At 36.8% G+C, this 20,348-nt stretch overlaps 2 protein-coding genes across 7 annotated transcripts; both read left to right on the top strand.

Annotated features, from left to right (window-relative positions):
- Positions 1–1,648: 1,648 nt before the first annotated feature.
- LOC108811839 (protein SABRE) lies at positions 1,649–13,504 on the top strand. 6 transcript variants are annotated; one of them, XM_056989382.1, is made up of 23 exons: positions 1,658–2,048; positions 2,137–2,248; positions 2,568–2,834; positions 2,942–3,204; positions 3,355–3,574; positions 3,716–3,886; positions 3,968–4,045; positions 4,397–4,648; positions 4,829–6,934; positions 7,051–8,869; positions 9,006–9,109; positions 9,360–9,716; positions 9,880–9,926; positions 10,140–10,386; positions 10,635–10,859; positions 11,041–11,180; positions 11,475–11,547; positions 11,690–11,791; positions 11,892–12,062; positions 12,146–12,421; positions 12,498–12,665; positions 12,749–13,097; positions 13,213–13,504. In XM_056989382.1, the coding sequence occupies exons 1-23, from the start codon at positions 1,978–1,980 to the stop codon at positions 13,320–13,322; spliced, it is 7,728 nt and encodes a 2,575-aa protein (XP_056845362.1). In that variant the 5' UTR covers positions 1,658–1,977; the 3' UTR covers positions 13,323–13,504. The 6 variants fall into 6 exon arrangements, 5 of the variants coding, with proteins under 5 accessions (XP_056845362.1, XP_018439446.2, XP_018439447.2 ...); XM_018583944.2 differs by having other exon boundaries at positions 7,051–8,866; positions 9,808–9,926; XM_018583945.2 differs by having other exon boundaries at positions 7,051–8,866; positions 9,012–9,109; positions 9,808–9,926.
- Positions 13,505–15,417: 1,913 nt separating this feature from the next.
- Positions 15,418–17,541, top strand: LOC130495523 (uncharacterized). The gene is made up of 4 exons (XM_056986927.1): positions 15,418–15,846; positions 15,958–16,227; positions 16,411–17,194; positions 17,345–17,541. The coding sequence occupies exons 1-4, from the start codon at positions 15,418–15,420 to the stop codon at positions 17,539–17,541; spliced, it is 1,680 nt and encodes a 559-aa protein (XP_056842907.1).
- The last annotated feature ends 2,807 nt before the right edge of the window (positions 17,542–20,348 follow it).

Consider the following 20,348-nt stretch of genomic DNA (forward strand, 5'->3'; position numbering starts at 1 on the left):
GCCTTTAAAAATGAATGGATGAAAGGCTCTTGGAGATGTTCTAAGGAGGTCAATTGACTTTTTTTTTTTTGTGGAAAAATTGGCTTGATTAGGTCCCAAATCATCTTTTTCCATATATCATCAAAAACAATTAATGATTTAAATGTTTCCAACAACTGAAAGAGTTTATCCTGGAGTGTAGCTTTCGTCATCTCGGAGATTTTCTTTTTTTTCTTCATTGGATCTGAGAGTCCGCAAGATTTATTACCAGACATTCATCGTATTACAAACTTGTAAAACACACACCCATACAAGTCTATCAAACTTGCTTTTACCTTGTCGTGATTAAAAGCTTGTCTAGTAAGAGTTGTTTTCCCAAGACCACCCATCCCAGTCATGGAAACCACTTGAACGTCATCATTTATCTCATAATCTTCTGGGAAATGGGCAAAGTAAAGGAAGGAATACTTCAAATAACTAGGCAACTCTTCAAAGCTCAAAGACAATACACAACTAAATGAATTGTTGTTGTTGTCATTGGTTCCTCCAATACGGCTTGAAGTGGATATACGTTTCTCCCCGTCCTGCGACTCTCTCATTTGAGAAGTGAGTGGCACCTTCGAACCTGTAAAAATATTGACTCATCTGTTAGTAATGTAACACAGAGCATAATGAGTTTGATCTGTAATTTTATCATTCTTTTATCACCTGTTTTGTGTGGAAATATTTGCTTGATAAGCCAATCTTCTTCTTTCCATTTGTTATCAAAGATAACTACTGACTTAAATGTTTTCAACAATTGATAAATTTCATCTTGGAGTATAGGTTTGTCATCTCCTTGGTTCGTATATTGATAGTAATAACAGTGTTGTAAATACAAGAAGAAAATGAAGATGATAAAGTAAAATAATCATGGTTGGAAGAAAAGGAATAATGATATTTTTTGTGAATAACTTGAACTTATCTAATGAATTAACAAATAAGAATTTCAAGTTTTATAGTGTGGCTGTTTGAAATGCAGTGGTCGCTGTGGTTACGGGAGTTCACAGATGTGAGTGGTTGCGGTTTCTAGCATTATTAAGCGATTTCTACGACTGGTGCACAATTAGAAAATAGTACATTCGGGATATTTGTGATTGGTTGATTATGAGATAATGTTGTGGTTTAATAATAAATTACCAATATTAACATATGATAACATTATAAAATTATTGAAAACATACTATTGTGATAAAAATATATTAATGTTTAAAAATTATAATGAATATTCTTGTTTAAAGTTTTTATAAAATAAAGTATGATACTGTTTGTGAATTTAAATTAAAATATTTTTGTTTTTCTTTTCAAAAAATTTCAGAAGTTTTTTTATATTTATTTATCCATTTACAATCGTCCATCACCACCACAAAAGCTCACACAAATCCACTTTTGATTTTAAGAAATTCATAGCAATTTAAAGCAATTTATAATATTTTTGGTGATTGTTGTAAAATGCCTAACAATCACTATCAATACAAAGTTGAGTTTGTGGTGGGGATAGCTAGAAAACAGTGATACTTTTAGTAAGTATTCGTAAAATTCCAAAACTAAAAACCAAAAAACTAATCGAGTAAAAAGAGTCGTTATGGTTGACGTCGCTGACTCCAAAGTAGTTAATCCCAACCCCAAGAGACACAATCGAAACCACGGACCTTACGGTACACCTTTCCGCAGTGGATCCAAACTACCGTCTCTCAACCCGTCACCAGTAGTCCACACATGGTCCATTCATCAGACCAGCAAAAACAGTCTCTCTCCAGCGATCACACTTGACAACTTCGCTGGATCTGATCTTCCGCCTACTGAAGCAGCAGCTCACACTCTCCCACAATTCTGATCGATTTTCAACTCTTAGGGTTTTCCATTTCCTTAAAAATGGTGTTTTGCTTGGAAACCGTTTGGTTCAGTGCCGCGGGCGGGTGAAAAAAAGTGAGATCTCTCTCTCTCTCTCTCTCTGAGATGGCGGCTTCACCTGCTAAGTTCTTCTTCGGGTTCCTGATTCTTTCCATCGTCTTATGGATGATCTTCGTGTGAGTCACTCTCTCAGTTTCTTGAATTGCTCGAGTTCTAGTTCGAGAGATATGCACATTCCCTAATTATTATTGTTTGACTCTCCAGACTTTGTTCAAGATTCTCTGCGTGGATTCTTAGCCGAGTGCTGGGAGCATCTGTTGTGTTCCGTGTTGGCGGTTGGAAATGCCTCAGGGATGTCACGGTCAAGTTCAATAAGGCGAGTCTTGTTGAAATTTCTCTAAACCCTTTAATCAAAGCACTCTTGTCAGATCAATGTAGCTAAGAAAGATTGCTTCTGTAGAAGATCAATGTATCAGTTCTTATTTTTTTTGCTTTATACTTGGACTGTTTCTGTAGAAGACCACTGTAGTTTTATTTCTTCTTTGAATTTTACATTATGTAGCAGTATTGTTAGTGATGTACTAGTATCAATCTTTTTTTCTTTTTTGGATGATTGATTGCGTTTCTTCTACTTGAATAGTATTTCTTTGCTTTTTTTTTTGATGATTTGCTTCTGGTTTGACTGTTTTTTTCAGGGTGCTATCGAGTCCGTGTCTGCTGGTGAAATTAAAGTAAGCTTACGACAGTCCTTGGTCAAACTCGGCGTTGGTTTTCTTTCTAGAGATCCTAAACTGCAAGTCTTGATATGTGATCTTGAAGTTGTAATGAGGTCATCCACTTCAACAAATAATGTACCCAAACCCAAACGTCAGAAACCTCGTAATTCAGGCTGGGGAAAGTGGATGGTGGTGGCTAATATTGCGAGGTTTCTTTCAGTTTCCGTCGCGGATATGGTTGTCAAGGTAATTGGTTTGAGTTTGCCATCTTTCTTCATCTACAAGACGGAGATTTGATTGCTTTTAGTTGATGTCTATGGAAATAATTTTCTAACGATCTAGGTGAAATGCAGACCCGAAAGGCAATAATGGAAGTCAAGGAACTGAAGTTGGATATATCGAAAGATGGTGGGACAAAGCCAAATCTATATGTAGAGCTGCATGTATTACCGATTCTGGTTCACTTATGTGAGTCACGCATGATGTCTGATCAGTCGTCTAGCTCAAGCTTTGAAAGGTCTACTGCTTCCCAAACGACCTCTGCCACATCAGACAGATCCTCTCCTGCTTTGTTTTGTGATGAGCTCTCTCTTTCTACTGAGTTTGGACATGACAGGTACCTCCTTAACTGGATTACATCTGTAAGCTCTTTTGGGAAACTCTCCTCTAGATTGCTCTCTGACCTTTTAAGATGCATTTGTCAGAAGATAAATCTTTACTCAATAAGTGGTTTGCTCAGTTTTGTTGTTTTGTTTTTTTAACGTAGGGCTGTAGGTATCTTTTTACGAAATGTGGAAGTTATATCTGGAGATGTAACTCTGACTTTTGATGAGGATTCATTTCCAAAGAGCAAACAGTCATCATCTACTCTTCATTCAGATGAAGTTGTAACGTCAACTACTGCTGATTCATCTGCCAAGAAATCTCCTAAAGAGCATCAACTGGTGGTAGCTCTCGCAAAATATTCGTCGTCTTTTCCTGAAATGGTAAGTTGGCATATGAAAATTGTCTTGGCCAATGATTTTACGTGTCTTCAGTGAGTCTGCGTTATGTAGATTAATCTGATATAGAAAGTAAAGTCATTGTTTTCATCTAAGCTCTACTGATGCTTTGGTCTTGCTGACCAGATTTCGTTCAAACTACCCAAACTGGATGTGAGATGTGTCAATCGAGAACATGATCTGGTTGCTGAGAATAACATCACAGGAATTCAACTAAGGAGTGTTAAATCAAAATATTTTGAAGACACAGGAGAGAGTACACGTCTCGATGTTCAGATGGAACTCAGTGAGATTCATGTATGATTGTGTAAGCTCCTTCAGATATATGATTTCCAAATCTCTTATTTACTAATTCTCTGCACTTGTGTTTCCTTGCAGCTTTTTAGAGAAGCTGAGTTCTCTGTTTTGGAGATTATGAAAGTTGATGTGGTCTCGTTTATCTACATCCCAATTCAGGTTCGAAATCTCATGACATTATACATTTTTCACTTTCTATTTCTCGAAGCTCTTTGCATTTGACTCAATAATCTGACTTGGGAAAGCTATGCCTATTTTTTTTTGTTTCCTTACAACTGACAGGTCTCTGTTTGATGTTTTACCCCTCAGTTTTCCCATTAGATCATGAGCTCTTTTAGTTGATCTAATTAATGGACTATCTATTTCATATCACCATAAAGGAAATGCACTTTATTTTTGTATCACATGAATTTATGCAGAACGAACAGTATCTTATGTTGGTATGCATCAGTTTGAGTTATACTTTTTAAATCATGAAATGTTTATGTTCCTTGTTATTTTTTTTTTCAGCCGGTTCTGCCTATTAGAGCTGAAGTTGATATAAAGCTGGGAGGTACAAGATGCAACCTATTCATTTCTAGGCTACAGCCCTGGTTGCGTCTTCATTTCTTGAAAAAGAAAAAACTGGTGCTGCAAGGTCCCACTCACACACTCGGGAAATCAAAAGCTTCTGATACGAATGCCATTATGTGGACAGGCACAGTTTCAGCCCCTGAGATGACTGTTATGCTATATGGTATTGATGGTTTGCCTATGTCTCATGTAAGTAACTGAAGTGTATCTCTCTGACCCAGTTTTGATTAATTTTAGACTGTAGTCGTGAGATAGGGCCATATAAGACTTTTCACGTAATTGATTGTTTTGTTCTTTATTTGTTGCGCACATATGGATTTGCTTTACTATATGCTAAACAGTATAATGTTCTTGGTTTTTTATATGCAGTTTTGTTCGCAGTCGTCGCATGTGTTTGCTAATAACGTTTCGAATACGGGAACAGCAGTTCATGTTGAACTTGGTGAATTGAATCTGCATCTGGCAGATGAGTACCAGGAATGCTTTAAAGAAAACCTTTTCGGAATAGAGCCGAACTCTGGTTCGTTAATGCATATAGCAAAGCTTAGCTTGGATTGGGGAAGAAGTGACAGAACATCATCTGACGAAGTTGGTTGCAGAAGTAAATTGATACTCTCAGTAGACGTGACTGGAATGTGTATTTACTTTTCTTTCAAGCGTGTTGAATCCCTCATAATTAGTGCTATGTCCTTCAAAGCTCTCTTCAAGACATTATCTGTTTCCGGCAAAAAGATGAATCAATCTGGAGGAGTGCAACCATCCAAAGGATCTGGGAAAGGAACTAGGCTTGTGAACCTAAATCTTGAACGTTGCTGTGTGAATTTCTGTGACGAGACAGGATTGGATAACACAGTTATTGACGATCCTAAAACAGTCAACTATGGATCACAAGGTGGCCGAGTTAAGTTTAGCTCATTGGCTGATGGCAGACTACGCACAGCGAACATTCAGTCTACTGCTTCTGAAGAGTGTAAAAGACTGAAGTACTCGGTCTCTCTGGAAATATCACATTTTAAATTTTGTCTCAACAAGGATAAACACTCAACGCAGATGGAGCTTGGAAGAGCAATGTCTATCTACCAGGAATATTTGGAGGAGCATAAACCTTGTTCAAAGGTCAAGTTGTTTGATATGCACAACGCGAAGCTTGTACGTCGATCTGGTGGTCTCAATGAAATAGGCGTTTGTTCTCTCTTCAGTGCTACTGATATTTCACTGGGTTGGGAACCTGACGTCCATTTGTCTTTCTATGAACTGTTTTTGCGGTTGAAATCCCTGGTTTATGCACAAAGGCTTAAAGAACATGAAAGGGAAGGCATCTCTAGTGTGAAAGATGGTGGCTGGGGTGAAGAAATAAATTTGTCCAACTCTGTTGACAAGCAGAAGAAAAAAGAATCTATGTTTGCTATTGATGTGGAAAGGTTGACAATATCAGCTGAGGTAGGAGATGGGGTAGAGGTTAAATTGGAGGCACAATCAATATTTTCTGAGAATGCCTGTATAGGAGTGCTTCTTGAGGGGCTTATGCTTGCTTTTAATGAATCTCGAGTGTTTAAAACTACAAGAATGCAAATATCAAGAGTTCCTTCTGCCTCATCGAGTTTATCTGATGGAGTCCCTGTAATGACAGGTGGTCCTTGGGACTGGGTAGTACAAGGGCTTGATGTGCATATTTGCATGCCACACAAGCTGCAGTTGCGTGCCATAGATGATTCGATTGAAGACATGTTGCGAGCCTTGAGACTTATAACTGTAGCGAAAGGTAAAAACAGTTTTCCAGGAAAGCAAGAAAGCTCGAAGCCTAAGAGTAAGAAATCTAGTCCAAAATTTGGCCGCGTAAGATTTTGCATACGCAGGCTTACCGCAGATATTGAGGAAGAACCAATTCAGGGTTGGCTTGATGAACACTATCATCTGGTTAAGAAGGAAGCTTGCGAGTTGGCTGTAAGATTGAAATTTCTTGAAGATTTTATTCACAAAACTACTCAGTCTTCTAAAGGTGCTGAAACAAGTGATCCTTCAGATGAAAGGAAGATGCTTTTTGATGGGGTTGAAATTGATGTCAAGGATCCTTTAGCTATTAACAAAGTCAAGGATGAGATTCATAAACGGTCTTTTCAATCCTATTATCAGGCATGTCAGGGTTTAACTCCCTCAGAGGGTTCAGGTGCCTGTACGGAAGGATTTCAGGCAGGTTTTAAGCCAAGTTCTGCTAGAATTTATCTTCTCTCTGTTTGTGCCACAGATTTTGATTTAAGCTTGACGGCAGTTCATGGTGGTGATGCTGGTTTGATGGAAGTCTTGAAGAAGCTTGATCCTATTTGTCAAAAAAATGACATACCCTTTTCTCGGTTATATGGAAGCAATGTTGATTTGAAAACTGGAAGCTTGGTAGTTCAGCTAAGAAATTACACACTCCCTCTTCTCTCTGGCACTTCTGGCAAATGTGAAGGTCGTATTGTGCTTGCTCAGCAGGTATGATTATTTCTTGCTATATTTATGATTAATTTTTGTTCTGTGACTCACCGTTTTCTGGTAATGGCCTTAACTGACTAATTATTTGACTGCTTGTGATTGTTCTTTTAAATTAGGCAACGTGTTTTCAACCACAAATTTCCCAAGACGTATTTGTAGGCAGATGGAGAAAAGTGCGAATGTTCCGGTCAGCAACTGGCACAACTCCGCCGATGAAGACCTACTCAGATTTGCGTATACATTTTCAACAAGGACAAGTTTCCTTTGGAGTTGGCTACGAACCGGCGTTTGCAGACGTTAGCTATGCTTTCACTGTGGCTCTTCGTAGAGCTAATCTGAGTCATAGGAGTCCAGGTGTTCAACCTGTCATTAAAAAAGAACGAAGCTTACCTTGGTGGGATGATATGAGAAACTATGTTCATGGCAATATCACTTTATCTTTTTCTGAATCAAAGTGGGATATTCTTGCTACAACAAATCCGTATGAGTGTCTTGATAAACTTCAAATAGTGACTGCTCCTATTGAACTTCGCCAGTCAGATGGTCGTGTGTTTGTCAATGCTAAAGATTTCAAGATAAAACTGAGCAGTCTGGAGAGTTTGATTAGCCGACACTCTTTAAAAGTTCCAGTCGGCACCTCTAGAGCTGCATTTATTGAAGCCCCTGTGTTTAATCTCGAAGTTACAATGGACTGGGAATGCGAGTCTGGGAATTCTTTGAATCATTACCTATATGCATTTCCAACTGAAGGAAAGCCTCGTGAAAAGGTCTTTGATCCGTTCAGATCAACATTACTCTCGCTTCGGTGGAATTTCTCCCTAAGATCGGAGAAACTTCACCAGTCTTCCTCAGGTACAGAGCAGTCAACAGACAGTGGAACTGTCTACAGCTCGCAAGACAAGCCTGAGACACCGACAATGAATCTTGGAGCTCATGATTTGGCATGGATACTAAAGTTCTGGGGTTTGATGTACTATCCTCCTCACAAGTTGCGTTCTTTCTCCAGATGGCCTAGGTTTGGTGTCGCTAGAGTTGCAAGATCAGGAAACTTATCTCTAGATAAGGTGATGACGGAATTTATGCTCCGTGTAGATGCCACTCCTTCCCTGATCAATTACATGCCTTGGGACTCTGATGACCCTGCCAGAGGATTGACTTTTAACATGGCAAAGCTAAAATACGAATTATGCTATAGTCGTGGGAAGCAGAAGTATACATTTGAGTGCAAGCGAGATGTGCTTGACCTTGTATATCAAGGTCTTGATCTTCACGTGCCTAAGGCTTTTATTAATAAAGATGTGCATCCTTGCATTCCAGCAACCGTTCAGGATTTGAGGAAAAACACTCAGAGTGCTTTCATAGACAGAGTACCCTGTGGAAAGGATCGCAAGAGGGATGAGAAGCATCGCGATGAAGGTTTTCTATTGTCGTCTGATTATTTTACAATCAGAAGGCAGGCCCCAAAAGCTGATCCGGAAAGGCTATTAGCTTGGCAAGAGGCTGGAAGAAGAAATCTTGAGATGACATATGTGCGGTCTGAATTTGAGAACGGAAGCGAGAGTGATGAGCACATACGATCAGACCCTAGTGATGATGATGGATACAATGTTGTCATTGCTGACAATTGTCAAAGGATCTTTGTATATGGCCTCAAACTCCTGTGGACCATTGCGAACAGAGATGCTGTTTGGTCTTTTGTTGGTGGAATATCAAAAGCATTTGAGCCTGCCAAACCTTCTCCTTCGCGTCAGTATACACAGAGGAAGATTATTGAAGAAAGCCAAAAAGAATCTTGTCAAGAAACGCATCAAGGGGTAACGATGAAGTCTTCTGCAAGCCCTGGAAGAAATATTCCTTCTCAGCCTATAGAGATGGCAGAACCTCTTTCATCACCGCCACACTCAGTGAAAATTGAGAAATCATATGACAGAGGTGGTATGTCTTGATCTTATGATCAACGTCAGTTTTGTTTTTTTTTTCTTTTACTCAAACTTTCTTTAAGCACTCGAATTTCTAAAGAACTTGCTGCATTATTTGCGATGGATCATTAACTTATGTATCTTTGACCTAGATCTAGGTAAAGTTGAGAACAGCGAATCAGAGGAAGAAGGCACTCGTCACTTCATGGTGAATGTCATTGAGCCACAGTTTAATCTTCACTCTGAAGAAGCTAATGTAAGTAATTTTGCCTTAGAAGAGAATGCACATTCGACACCATTACCTATCTATTTTGGGGTCTTGACTGTTTAATTCTACTTAGTTGGCCTTCAAACCTCTGGACGCATATGTTAGAGTCTCGTGTTGGCAAATATATACTATTTAGACAAGCTGCATGATGAATGTAGTACCCACCAAAAGTGTTAGTTCTTTTGTTCATTAAAAACCGAATTTTCTTACTGGTTGATTAATGTCACTTTGATGGCAGGGACGCTTTCTGCTTGCTGCTGTTAGTGGCCGTGTTCTAGCACGATCGTTTAGTTCCATCATGCGTGTTGGTGTGGAAGTGATTGAACAGGCTCTAGGCACTGAAAGTGTCCAGATTCCAGAATGTAGTCCTGAAATGACATGGACACGGACGGAAATTACTGTAATGTTAGAGCATGTACAGGCTCATGTTGCTCCGACTGATGTTGACCCGGGAGCTGGATTGCAGTGGCTCCCAAAAATTCGTAAAAACTCGCCAAAGGTGAAACGTACTGGGGCTTTACTTGAAAGAGTCTTCATGCCTTGTGACATGTACTTTAGGTATACAAGACACAAAGGTAGAAATCCTGATTTAAAGGTAACGCCATTTCCATTAGTTAAAATTTATTTATATTGTTTGAACTTCCGTTTCAGAATCTTTTCAGAACCTAGTTCTTGTGCCCTTGCAGGTGAAACCACTAAAAGAACTCACTTTCAATTCACACAATATAACCGCTACAATGACTTCTCGGCAATTCCAGGTTATGCTGGATGTTCTGACTAATCTTCTCTTTGCAAGGCTTCCAAAGTGAGTATTGAAACCTGAATAGAATTTAAAGGGTAGATTTGTCGTCCATTTTCTCTTGCTTACTGCAGTAACTAGCTTGAAATAAAACATAAGTGTTTTTCAAGATCCATACAACTTCAATTCACCGATGACTAGAGCTACTTAAATACTTAAAATATCTGTTTAATTTTTGAAATTTTCTAGCATTAAGAAGGGTATCTTTTACTGATTCAGGCCTCGGAAAAGTAGTCTCCAATGTCCCACTGAAGATGAAGACGTTGAAGAGGAGACTGATGAGGTAGTTCCCTATGGAGTTGAAGAAGTAGAGCTTGCAAAAATCAACCTCGAAGAGAAAGAGCGAGCACGGAAGTTGCTTCTTGATGATATTAGAAAATTGTCTCATTGTTCCGACAGTATGGATGACACACATATGGAAAAGGAAGGTGAATTATGGATGATTAGTTCCAGAAAATCCACACTGGTAAGACTTCACTGAAGGAAGTATGTTTAGATGCTATATTATGATGATAGTGTGAGGTAACCACCGTTTTAGAGATTAATCTTTCACATAGCCGTTAAACTCTGTTTTTTATTACGTTATGCAACTATCAGCTAAGAACTTTATGTTTTTCCCAAGTGTCATCCTTTTGTTTGTCTCCTGTTAATATCCTTCTGTGAAATTAGATTGTTGTGACAATATAAAGTTGATGTTGCATTTGGTTTGTTTAGGTGCAAGGATTAGAGAAAGAGCTCTTATATGCACAGAAGTCTAGAAAGGTGGCTTCTGCATCTCTAAGAATGGCGCTGCAGAAGGCTGCACAGCTGCGACTGATGGAAAAAGAAAAGAACAAAAGTCCATCATATGCTATGTGCATTTCCTTGCAATTCAATAAGGTTGTTTGGAGCATGATTGTAGACGGTAAACCCTTTGCTGAAGCAGAGATAAATGACATGGTAAGTTTATGCCTATTATGTTTTGTTATTCACCATGACAGAATGTGAAATGATGAGGTTACTTGGTAAGCAGCTTGTTTAGAATCTTTCTCCAATCAGACTTGACAGAGTCTATTGCAGTATACGTAGTCTGTTGCAATTAATTAAGAATCTGTTCATATTAACTGGAATTTACATGCAGATTTATGACTTTTATCGAGATTACAAAGACATTGGTGTTGCTCGATTCACAACCAAGTCCTTTGTTTTGAGGAACTGTCTTCCTCATGCAAAGTCGGATATGCTTTTATCAGCGTGGAATCCTCCAATCGACTGGGGAAAGTACGTTATCATATGACATGCTTTGCAAGGCTTTTTAATTCTGAATGATGGTTTCTTAGTTGACTGATGGAGGTTTTGATGGCTTGATAAATTAATGGAACAATAGGTATATAGAACTTAGCACCGTAAACTCAAACTTCAATAATTACTAATTTGACGCTGGTTCTGACTTTGAAAGTTTACTTCCTCTCTCTCTCTCACCACATATGTTCGAAGAGACTAAAAGCATTCGAACTTTGTATCAGTTCTGATAAGTGAAATTCATTAGAAGTTGACCTTTAGTTTTGTTTGCAGGAATTTCATGCTACATGTAGATGCAAAGCAAGGAGCGCCAAAAGATGGACACTATCCTCTTGAGCTTTTCCATGTATGTATCTTTTTCTCTTTCGTTTCTTAGTGGATTTAAAATAGTCACCCAACGTAACCACTCTAGTTAGCACTCTACACCATATAATTGAACTATATGTTTTCTTACCCTGTGAGTTTTAAAATACCTGAAAATCTTGTAGGTGGCGATTTACCCCCTGAGGATTCATTTGACAGAAACAATGTACAGAATGATGTGGGAGTATTTCTTCCCAGAGGAAGAGCAGGATTCCCAAAGACGACAGGTCACAAATGCATCACAATTAAACTTTTTTTATTATACAAATCTGATCATTGTTAAAAAAATTTGTATTGAACGTTTTTGGATTACTTTCTCTCCTGCAGGAAGTTTGGAAAATTTCGACAACGGCTGGCTCGAAACGTGTAAAGAAAGGGTTAGCAGGTCATGAGTCTTCTACAACTAGTCACTCCAATGTTGAAGCATCTCGCGGGAGTTCTGCAGCGTTCTCTGCTTCTGCCACAGCGCTGTCACAAAGCAATGCTGACTCTGTTCAAGTAAGCTTTCACCTTAGTCTGCATTTGAAAATTTTCCTCGAACTTTAACTATTCTTTTTCTTATTTAACTCTTCTGCTGGCAGAAATCAAATACGCTAAGCCTCAGGTCTAGCACTGATGGTTTTGGTCAGGAGTTGAGAAGGACATCTTCTTTTGATAGGACTTGGGAAGAAAATGTGGCACAATCCGTGGCTAATGAACTCGTTCGAGAAGCTAATGAACAACTGGAGGATTCCTCTAAACAGAAGCCCAAAGAAACAAAAGCTGTCAAGCCTGGCCGCTCTTCTCATGAAGAAAAGAAAGCTGGAAAGTCTAGGCCTAGAAAGATGATGGAGTTTCACAACATCAAAATAGGCCAGGTAACTTGTCAAATATCTACCACTTAGGTCGGAAAATTGATTTGGTTTAATCGGTTTACATCAATGTCATCATCAGGTGGAGCTTCAAGTGACCTACGAGGGCTCAAGATTTGTTGTAAATGACCTCAAGTTGTTGATGGATACATTTGACCGTATTGAGTTCACTGGGACTTGGAGAAGACTGTTTTCTCGTGTTAAGAAACACATCATTTGGGGAGTACTGAAGTCTGTTACAGGAATGCAGGTCAGATATATATACAATCATTAGATAGGTTGTGAGGTTAAAAGATAAGTAAAGCTAATAATAACAATCAAACAAAATTTCAGGGGAAGAAATTCAAAGACAAATCACAGATAAACCGTGGGACTGCTGAAAATGACCTTAATCTAAGTGACAATGATCAAACGGGGAAACCAGTCACCTTGTTTAAGCGTCAAAGTGATGGAGCAGGGGAGGGATTTGTTACTTCTGTTAAAGGACTATTCAACACGCAAAGGCGCAAGGCCAAAGCATTTGTGTTGAGAACTATGAGAGGTGAAGCAGAGAACGATTTCCATGCGGAGTGGAGTGATAGTGATGTAGAATTCTCTCCTTTTGCTCGGCAATTAACTATAACGAAAACTAAGAAGCTCATCAGACGTCACACTAAGAAACTACGTCCAAGATCTCAAAGAGGTAGTTAGCACATTCTGACATTCACTATGTAACACTTTTTTAGAATTGACATGTCACTAGAACTTGTTCTTTATCTGTTGGACTAAGCATTCTAGCTTGTTTATCTTCTCCTTAGGTTCAACTTCTCAGCAAAGAGAATCACTTCCATCATCATCAAGAGAGGTCACTGTATTTGAAAGTGATTGTTCAAGTGGATCTTCACCGTACGAAGATTTTCCAGATTAAGATGATTCTTCTTGGCTGAGGTAGGAAGGGAAGGATATACTTCTCAGCTTTGGAGGAGACGTCCTTGTAAATTTTGTTTTTCCCCGGGTGTAATAGGAGAATGAACAATATTGAGAGAGAAATATTGTACAGACGTTGGTATATTGGAAAAGAAATTAAAAAACCACAGGTCACTTCATCAATTTTTTCCGTTGAGGCTCTTCAACGTTTACAAAACAGCAAGTGTTGCTTTTCAGCTAAATTGCATATCAGGCTTCATGCAATACAATTATACAAATGGCTTATAGTTTCGTTTGATGTTTGTCTGCGAACTAAACTGTCAAAATTTAAGGAATACTAGGACTTGATTGGTGCAAAAGCACAAGTGTTTTGTCTTAGTAGAATAAACATATAAAATTCTTTACAGCACACGAATGTAATGTTGCACAAACATCAGCCTTAAGGATGTTTGCTCGTTTTTTAATTAACTATAATTTGTTGGCTTCTCATATTATCGTTGGATATTAAACCAATCAAAATGAAATGTTATATAACATATTCGTCAATTAATAATTTTTAATTACATAGACCATTTTTATATATTTATTTATATATTTAAACACCAATTAGTATGTTTGAGTATATTAACAACTCTATATTTCCAATGTTATTTCAAATAAGATGTATTTCTATTTAAATAAGATAGATAAATATATCTCCAATTTTTTATATACCAAATAAATTCCAATTCTATGTTGATATTTAAGGGAGATATTAAATAAAAATTTATTTGTTGTATTCTTATAGTTCAACTATATTTGTGTGAATTATATTAATCATCAAATTATTTAACTTATATTTGAAAATAACTTTATATGTTTAATAAAACATTTATAGTTTATATTTTTATATGAAATGAAATGATAATATGCATAAATATGTAACATTTAAAATTTGTATGTCACATTTCAAATAAACCAGTTTAATTTTTAATTTTATCTAAATTTACATCAATAATTTTTTTTATAATTACAGTATTTCAATTTTTTCCATCAGATATTTTCTATAAATTTTATAAATTATTTTAAAATTATATTCATGAGAATACTTATATAGAAATCATCTCATAAAAAACTTCATTAACCTCTAAAGACTTCGCAGGGTATATAATTGTAAAAGTGATTATATATTTTTATTTATTTTCATATGGAGAAGGTTTTGCATTTGCATTTGACTGAATTTATGGTATACTATTATTTAAAAGTAAGTTTTAGGTCATTTTTTGGAAAATCACTCTGTTTTTCAAAGGTATATATACTATTATTTGAAAAGTGAATTTGCTCACTTGTTATGCTTTCCATGACATTATGTTTAGTCATATTTTATATTCAATTATTAATCTTAATAAATAATTTTAATAATTTAATTGATAATTTATCATTATCTTGAAAAAATTAAAAATTATAACGGTAGCATACTTAAACTTATATTATATTTACTTTAGTAATATTAAATATTATATATATATATATATAATAAATCAACTATTTTTAAGATAAATTTCTTCTAACAATTGAAATCACGCATTGTGATAATTTCTGAAAAATTAAGCAAAGAATTCAAAAATATTTTTATAATATTATTTGCGCAGTGAATTTTTAACTCTCACATTAAAAATTAGAGAATTTAAAGTCTTTATTACGCATAGTAAATAATTAGAATATATTTTTATATATACTTACCAATAAATTTAAAACAAATTTCAATAGTTTCATAATCATCAATATCCAAAAATATTCTATATTATGTTATCCAAAACTATTTTACATCATGATATATTCTTAAAATAATTATATAACCATTATATTGTTTTACGTGTATATGAATGTTTTAAATTTATTTTACATAATAAAACATATTTTATTAAAATAAAATATATATTTAATTAGTTACTAAATATTTCAAAAGTTTGAAAATAATTTATTTCTAATGGTTTTAAATTAATAATGTATATATATACAAATTTTAGTACAATTATTAAGTCCGCAAGTGCGAGTAAAACACCTAGTTTAAATTTTATAGAATAATTTATTTCTAATGATTATTCATTATGTGCATGGAAGCCTTAACAGCAAATATTAAGAAGGCAGAAAATGATAAAAGGTTAACAGGAATAAAGGTGGCAAGGGCATGCCCGTCAATATCTCATATGTTGTTTGCGGATGATAGTCTTTTCTTTTGTAGAGCGCAGAAGGAAGAGTGCCAGGCAATTTTGGTAATTCTTAAAGAATATGAAAAGGTTTCGGGTCAACAGATTAATTTCGAGAAATCGTCAATCCAGTTTAGTCATAAGATCGATGAGGATACCCGTCAGGAGCTTAGGGATATCTTGGGAATTCAAAACCGAGGAGGCATGGGAACTTACTTAGGAATCCCAGAGAGTTTAGGCGGGTCTAAGGTTCATGTTTTTGGTTTTGTACAGGAACGTTTGAACAACAGAGTAAACGGATGGACTTTTAAATTTTTTACGAAAGGGGGAAAAGAGGTAATTATAAAATCGGTGATAACGGTTCTTCCTAATCATATTATGTCATGTTATCGTATCCCGAAAACGGTGATGAAAAAACTAACGAGTGCGGTATCCCAATTCTGGTAGAGTCCCAGTGGAAACACAAAGGGTTTACATTGGAAATCCTGGGACAAGGTTTGTCTACATAAGGATGATGGAGGGCTGGGGTTTAGAGATCTTACGGATGTCAACACAGCCATGCTTGCAAAACAATTATGGAGATTCATAGAGAAACCAAATTCTCTATTTTCTCGAGTCTTCAAAGGTCGGTATTTCAGGAACACTTCACCCCTGGAACCGGCCAGATCGTATTCGTCCTCCTATGGATGGCGTAGTATAATCTCTGCTAGATCTCTGGTTAGCAAAGGACTAATCAAAAGGGTGGGATCAGGATCTTCTATCTCAGTATGGAATGATCCATGGCTCCCAACCAACCGCCCGAGACTAGCAAATAAAAAACAACACGTTCTCTTACCGGATCTTACGGTTGATGCTCTTATTCATAGTGCGTCGCGAACTTGGAATTCATTGGCTTTACAGGAAATAATGGAACCTGCAGATGTCAAAATTGTTGAAAGCATTCCCTTGAGTAGGGTACAAACACTGGACCGAGAAGGTTGGCATTTTACAAAGAATGGCAAATATACGGTTAAATCAGGATATCAGCTAGAAAGGGCATATCCAGATAGAGGGAATGGGATAATAGAGTTTGGTCCTACAGTCACGGATCTCAAAGCACATTGCTGGAAAGTGCGTTGTCCACCAAAGATGAAACACTTTCTATGGCAGTTGTTGTCAGGATGTATAGCTGTCAGGAAGAATCTAAAAGCCCGGGGTCTGAAAGGAGATACTGGCTGTGATCGATGTGGAGCAGACAAGGAATCTATAAACCATGTATTTTTTGAATGCCCACCAGCAGTCCAGGTCTGGGCTTTATCGAAGATCCCTACAAATCCGGATTACTTCCCAGGACAATCCTTGTTTACGAATATGGATCATTTATTCTGGAGAATCAAACCCGCATTGGACGATGATTATTTTGTATGGATACTTTGGTACATTTGGAAAGGAAGAAATAATAAAGTTTTCAGCAATTTGGACATAGATCCACAGGATACTCTTAAACTGGCTATGACTGAATCTTTACTCTGGTCGGAAGCCCAACGAGCTTTAATACAGACAAATCAGGTTCCAGCGAGATCCGAGCCTGATTTACCGATTCGATCAGGACGATGGTGTTTTACGGATGGATCTTGGAAATCCGGAGATCCTTTCTCTGGGCATGGCTGGTATAGTACATTACCAGGCTTCGAAGGATTACTGGGTGCAAGAAATACGAGAGCAAGTCAATCACCTTTACATACGGAAGTGGAAGCTCTTATTTGGGCAATGGAATGTATGAGGAATTTAAGGCAGTATAATGTTACTTTTGCAACGGATTGTTCTCAATTGGTGAAGATGGTTTCGGAACCAGAAGAATGGCCGGCTTTTGCAAGCTACTTAGAGGACATCAGAAGTCTCAAGAGGAGTTTTCACAGCTCGGAGATTATCCATATATCAAGGACAAAAAACAAGAAGGCGGATGGCTTAGCACGTGGTGTGAGGCAACAGATGTCGTTTACTGTCCATATGGATACAGAGCGCCCAAATTGGTTTACAGAGTCTATATGAGTCTGTAATCTTGTCGAAAAAAAAAAAAAAAAAGAGATGATGCTCCCTCTGGATTTGAATTCAGTCTTTTGTTTTCGTATTTAATTGATTGATGTTATAGAGTTTAATTAATGATGTTACACTATAATGTTAAAATATAACCCAAAATATAAAAATATATTGAATTTATTTTTTAAAAAAACTCTTAAATTAATAAAAAACTTAATTAAAAATAATAGATAAAAGAATCTATTTAATTTTTATTGATATGTGAAAATTAGGGATGTTAATGCGGGTAAAATAACCCAGCTTAGCCCAACCCACAAATAACCCAACCCAATTTATACCCAACTCTTGAAAACCCAGAAACATCAAGGTTAAAATTTAGCCCATAAAAATAACCCAAATGTGTATAGGTTTACCCATGGGTACCCAAATTACTACTTTATTTGTTTTAAAAATATCATGTAAAATATTAATATCATTAATGTGAAATATTTTTCCGATTTTGGCGGGAAAACTCGGTTTTCCAGTTTTGTGTGGAAAACTCGGTTTTCCAGTTTTGATGGGAAAACTCGGTTTTCCGGTTTTGGCGGAAAACTCGGTTTTCTGGTTTTGACGGGAAAATTTGGTTTTTGGTAGGGGTGGGCACTTCGGTTATTTTATCGGTTCGGTTCGGGTTTGGTTCGGTTTGGTTAATTCGGTTCAATGATTTATCCAACCAAAGTAAACCATAGTTAGTTCGGTTTGGATCGGTTTCGGTTCTGTTTGAACTCAGTTCGGTTTGAATTCGGTTCGGTTTTAAAACACAAACGCATGGTCATAAAATCATCATGTTGACGATTATAAAAAACTAAACTATGTTAACTAAATTCAATATAAAACCGAAAAAACTTTTAGAAACACAAAACATTTATAAGAGCACAATCAAATCAAAGTTAACTATAATAAATAGAAAATTAAAAAAACATCGTTAATAATACCTCTACAAAATAAACTATGTAAACTAAATATAATGTAAAACTGAAACAAAAACTTTAACAAATTATAAACATGAAACAAAAATTAACTAAAGTAAATAGAAAACTAAAAAAAATCCTTAATAAAATTAACAATAAATTTAGTCTTAGCATTTTAGTATATTGTATATTACTAATATGCACATTGGTTATGGGTTCGGTTTAGTTTGGTTCGGTTCAACGTGGTTCGGTTCGGATCGGGTTCGGTTCGGTTGGTTCGGGTTGGGAAAATCTTAAACCTAACTGTTTGATAATAGACTTTGGTTCGGTTCGAATCGATTTCGGTTCGGTTGGTTCGGTTCGATCGGTTCGGTTTGGTTTTTTTGCCCACCCCTAGTTTTTGGGTTTTGGCGGGAAAAATCGGTTTTCGGGTTTTGGCGAAAAAACTTGGTTTTCCGATTTTGGCGAGAAAACTTGGTTCTCCGGTTTTGGTCAGAAAAAGTTTTGGCCGGAAAAACGAGTTTTGGCGGAAAAACCCGGATTTCTGATTTTGGCGGGAAACCCCGGATTTCTGGTTTTGGCGGGAACTCGTTTTTTCGGTTTTGGCTGGAAAACCCGGATTTCCGGTTTTAGCGGGAAACCCTGGTTTTCCGATTTTGGCGGGAAACCCTGGTTTTCGGATTTGGCGGAAAACTCTGTTTTCTGGTTTTGGCGGGAAAATCCGGTTTCCGGTTTTGGCGGAAAAACTTGGTTTTCGGGTTTCGGCGAAAAAATCTGGGTTTTCGATTTTGACGGAAAAATTTGATTTTTTTAGTTTTGGCGGAAAAACTTGGTTTTTCGTTTTTGGCGGGAAAACTCGGTTTTCGAGTTTTGGCGAAAAAACTCGATTTTCCGATTTTGGTTGAAAAACATGTGTTTTAATCTGTCGGAAACTTTTTTTTGTTTTTGACAGAAATTTTTTTTTGTAAATTTTCTTATTTAATTAAAATAGTGGAAAATATAATCCTTTTTGTTTTATATATATATATGAAAACCCATGGGTACTCATTACCCTTTTGTTTTACCCACTATGAATATGGGTTTTAAAATTTATACCCATGATTGACCCAATTAATTTTGGATGGGTAAAAACCCAACCTAATATTAGTGGATTTGGGTAAACCCATGGGCAATCACCCATATTAACATCCCTAGTGAAAATATACAAAAAAACAAATCTTTAAATACGGGAGAGGTAGTTTTTAGAATTGTTTTTTTTTTTTTTCACACTGAAGGATTTCATTGAACAGGAAGGAGTAATACACAGAGAAGAACAGAGCTAGCGAGTTACATGTAACCCCTAGAGACTAAAGCCAACCGGAAACAAAGCCTTCCGTTGGAAACTTAAGCCGACATAATTGAACAAATTCTCCGGAAACTAAGACAAACCATTATGAACAAGGATCAAAGCATAAACTGATAGATTAGTCTAGATCGAATCTGAAAACACACATTCAAACAAGAGATAATAGCAAGGCAGAAGGAAGACATAAGCACACACCCAAAGACAAACTTTATTCAAGGAGAGTCCGCATCTCAGTATATTGCTCCGACGACGAACATCTGACGAGCCACGAAAACTTGCAAAGACATAACCCAAGAGGAAGAAGACCAGATTTTACCATTCAACCTCCACGTCAAGGTGCAGAATGAGCCGAAGCCCTAAATCCTTGAAGACGAGCCGGAAATTCTAACCATCGCCAGAATCCAAGAACAAGGATAAGCACATCCTTCAATACCATGCTAAAATCACTAGAAGAAGTGACCATAAACACACATGCAGACCAAGAACAGAGAATCCTTAGATCAAGATCCCAAAGTTCATCCGCG

Source organism: Raphanus sativus, chromosome 6, assembly GCF_000801105.2.
Source record: "Raphanus sativus cultivar WK10039 chromosome 6, ASM80110v3, whole genome shotgun sequence".
NCBI classification, from domain to species: Eukaryota; Viridiplantae; Streptophyta; class Magnoliopsida; order Brassicales; family Brassicaceae; genus Raphanus; species Raphanus sativus.

Excerpts from the sequence above, each read along its gene's own strand:
- LOC108811839 (XM_018583943.2), top strand. The coding sequence starts at position 1,978 with ATGGCGGCTTCACCTGCTAAGTTCTTCTTCGGGTTCCTGATTCTTTCC. Across the intron at positions 6,935-7,050 it reads GTATTGTGCTTGCTCAGCAG|GCAACGTGTTTTCAACCACA; the intron begins GTATGATTATTT and ends CTTTTAAATTAG. Across the intron at positions 12,666-12,748 it reads AGTCTGTTACAGGAATGCAG|GGGAAGAAATTCAAAGACAA; the intron begins GTCAGATATATA and ends ACAAAATTTCAG.
- LOC130495523 (XM_056986927.1), top strand. The coding sequence starts at position 15,418 with ATGGAAGCCTTAACAGCAAATATTAAGAAGGCAGAAAATGATAAAAGG. Across the intron at positions 16,228-16,410 it reads TAATCTCTGCTAGATCTCTG|GAAATAATGGAACCTGCAGA; the intron begins GTTAGCAAAGGA and ends TTGGCTTTACAG. Across the intron at positions 17,195-17,344 it reads AGGCTTCGAAGGATTACTGG|AAGAATGGCCGGCTTTTGCA; the intron begins GTGCAAGAAATA and ends TTTCGGAACCAG.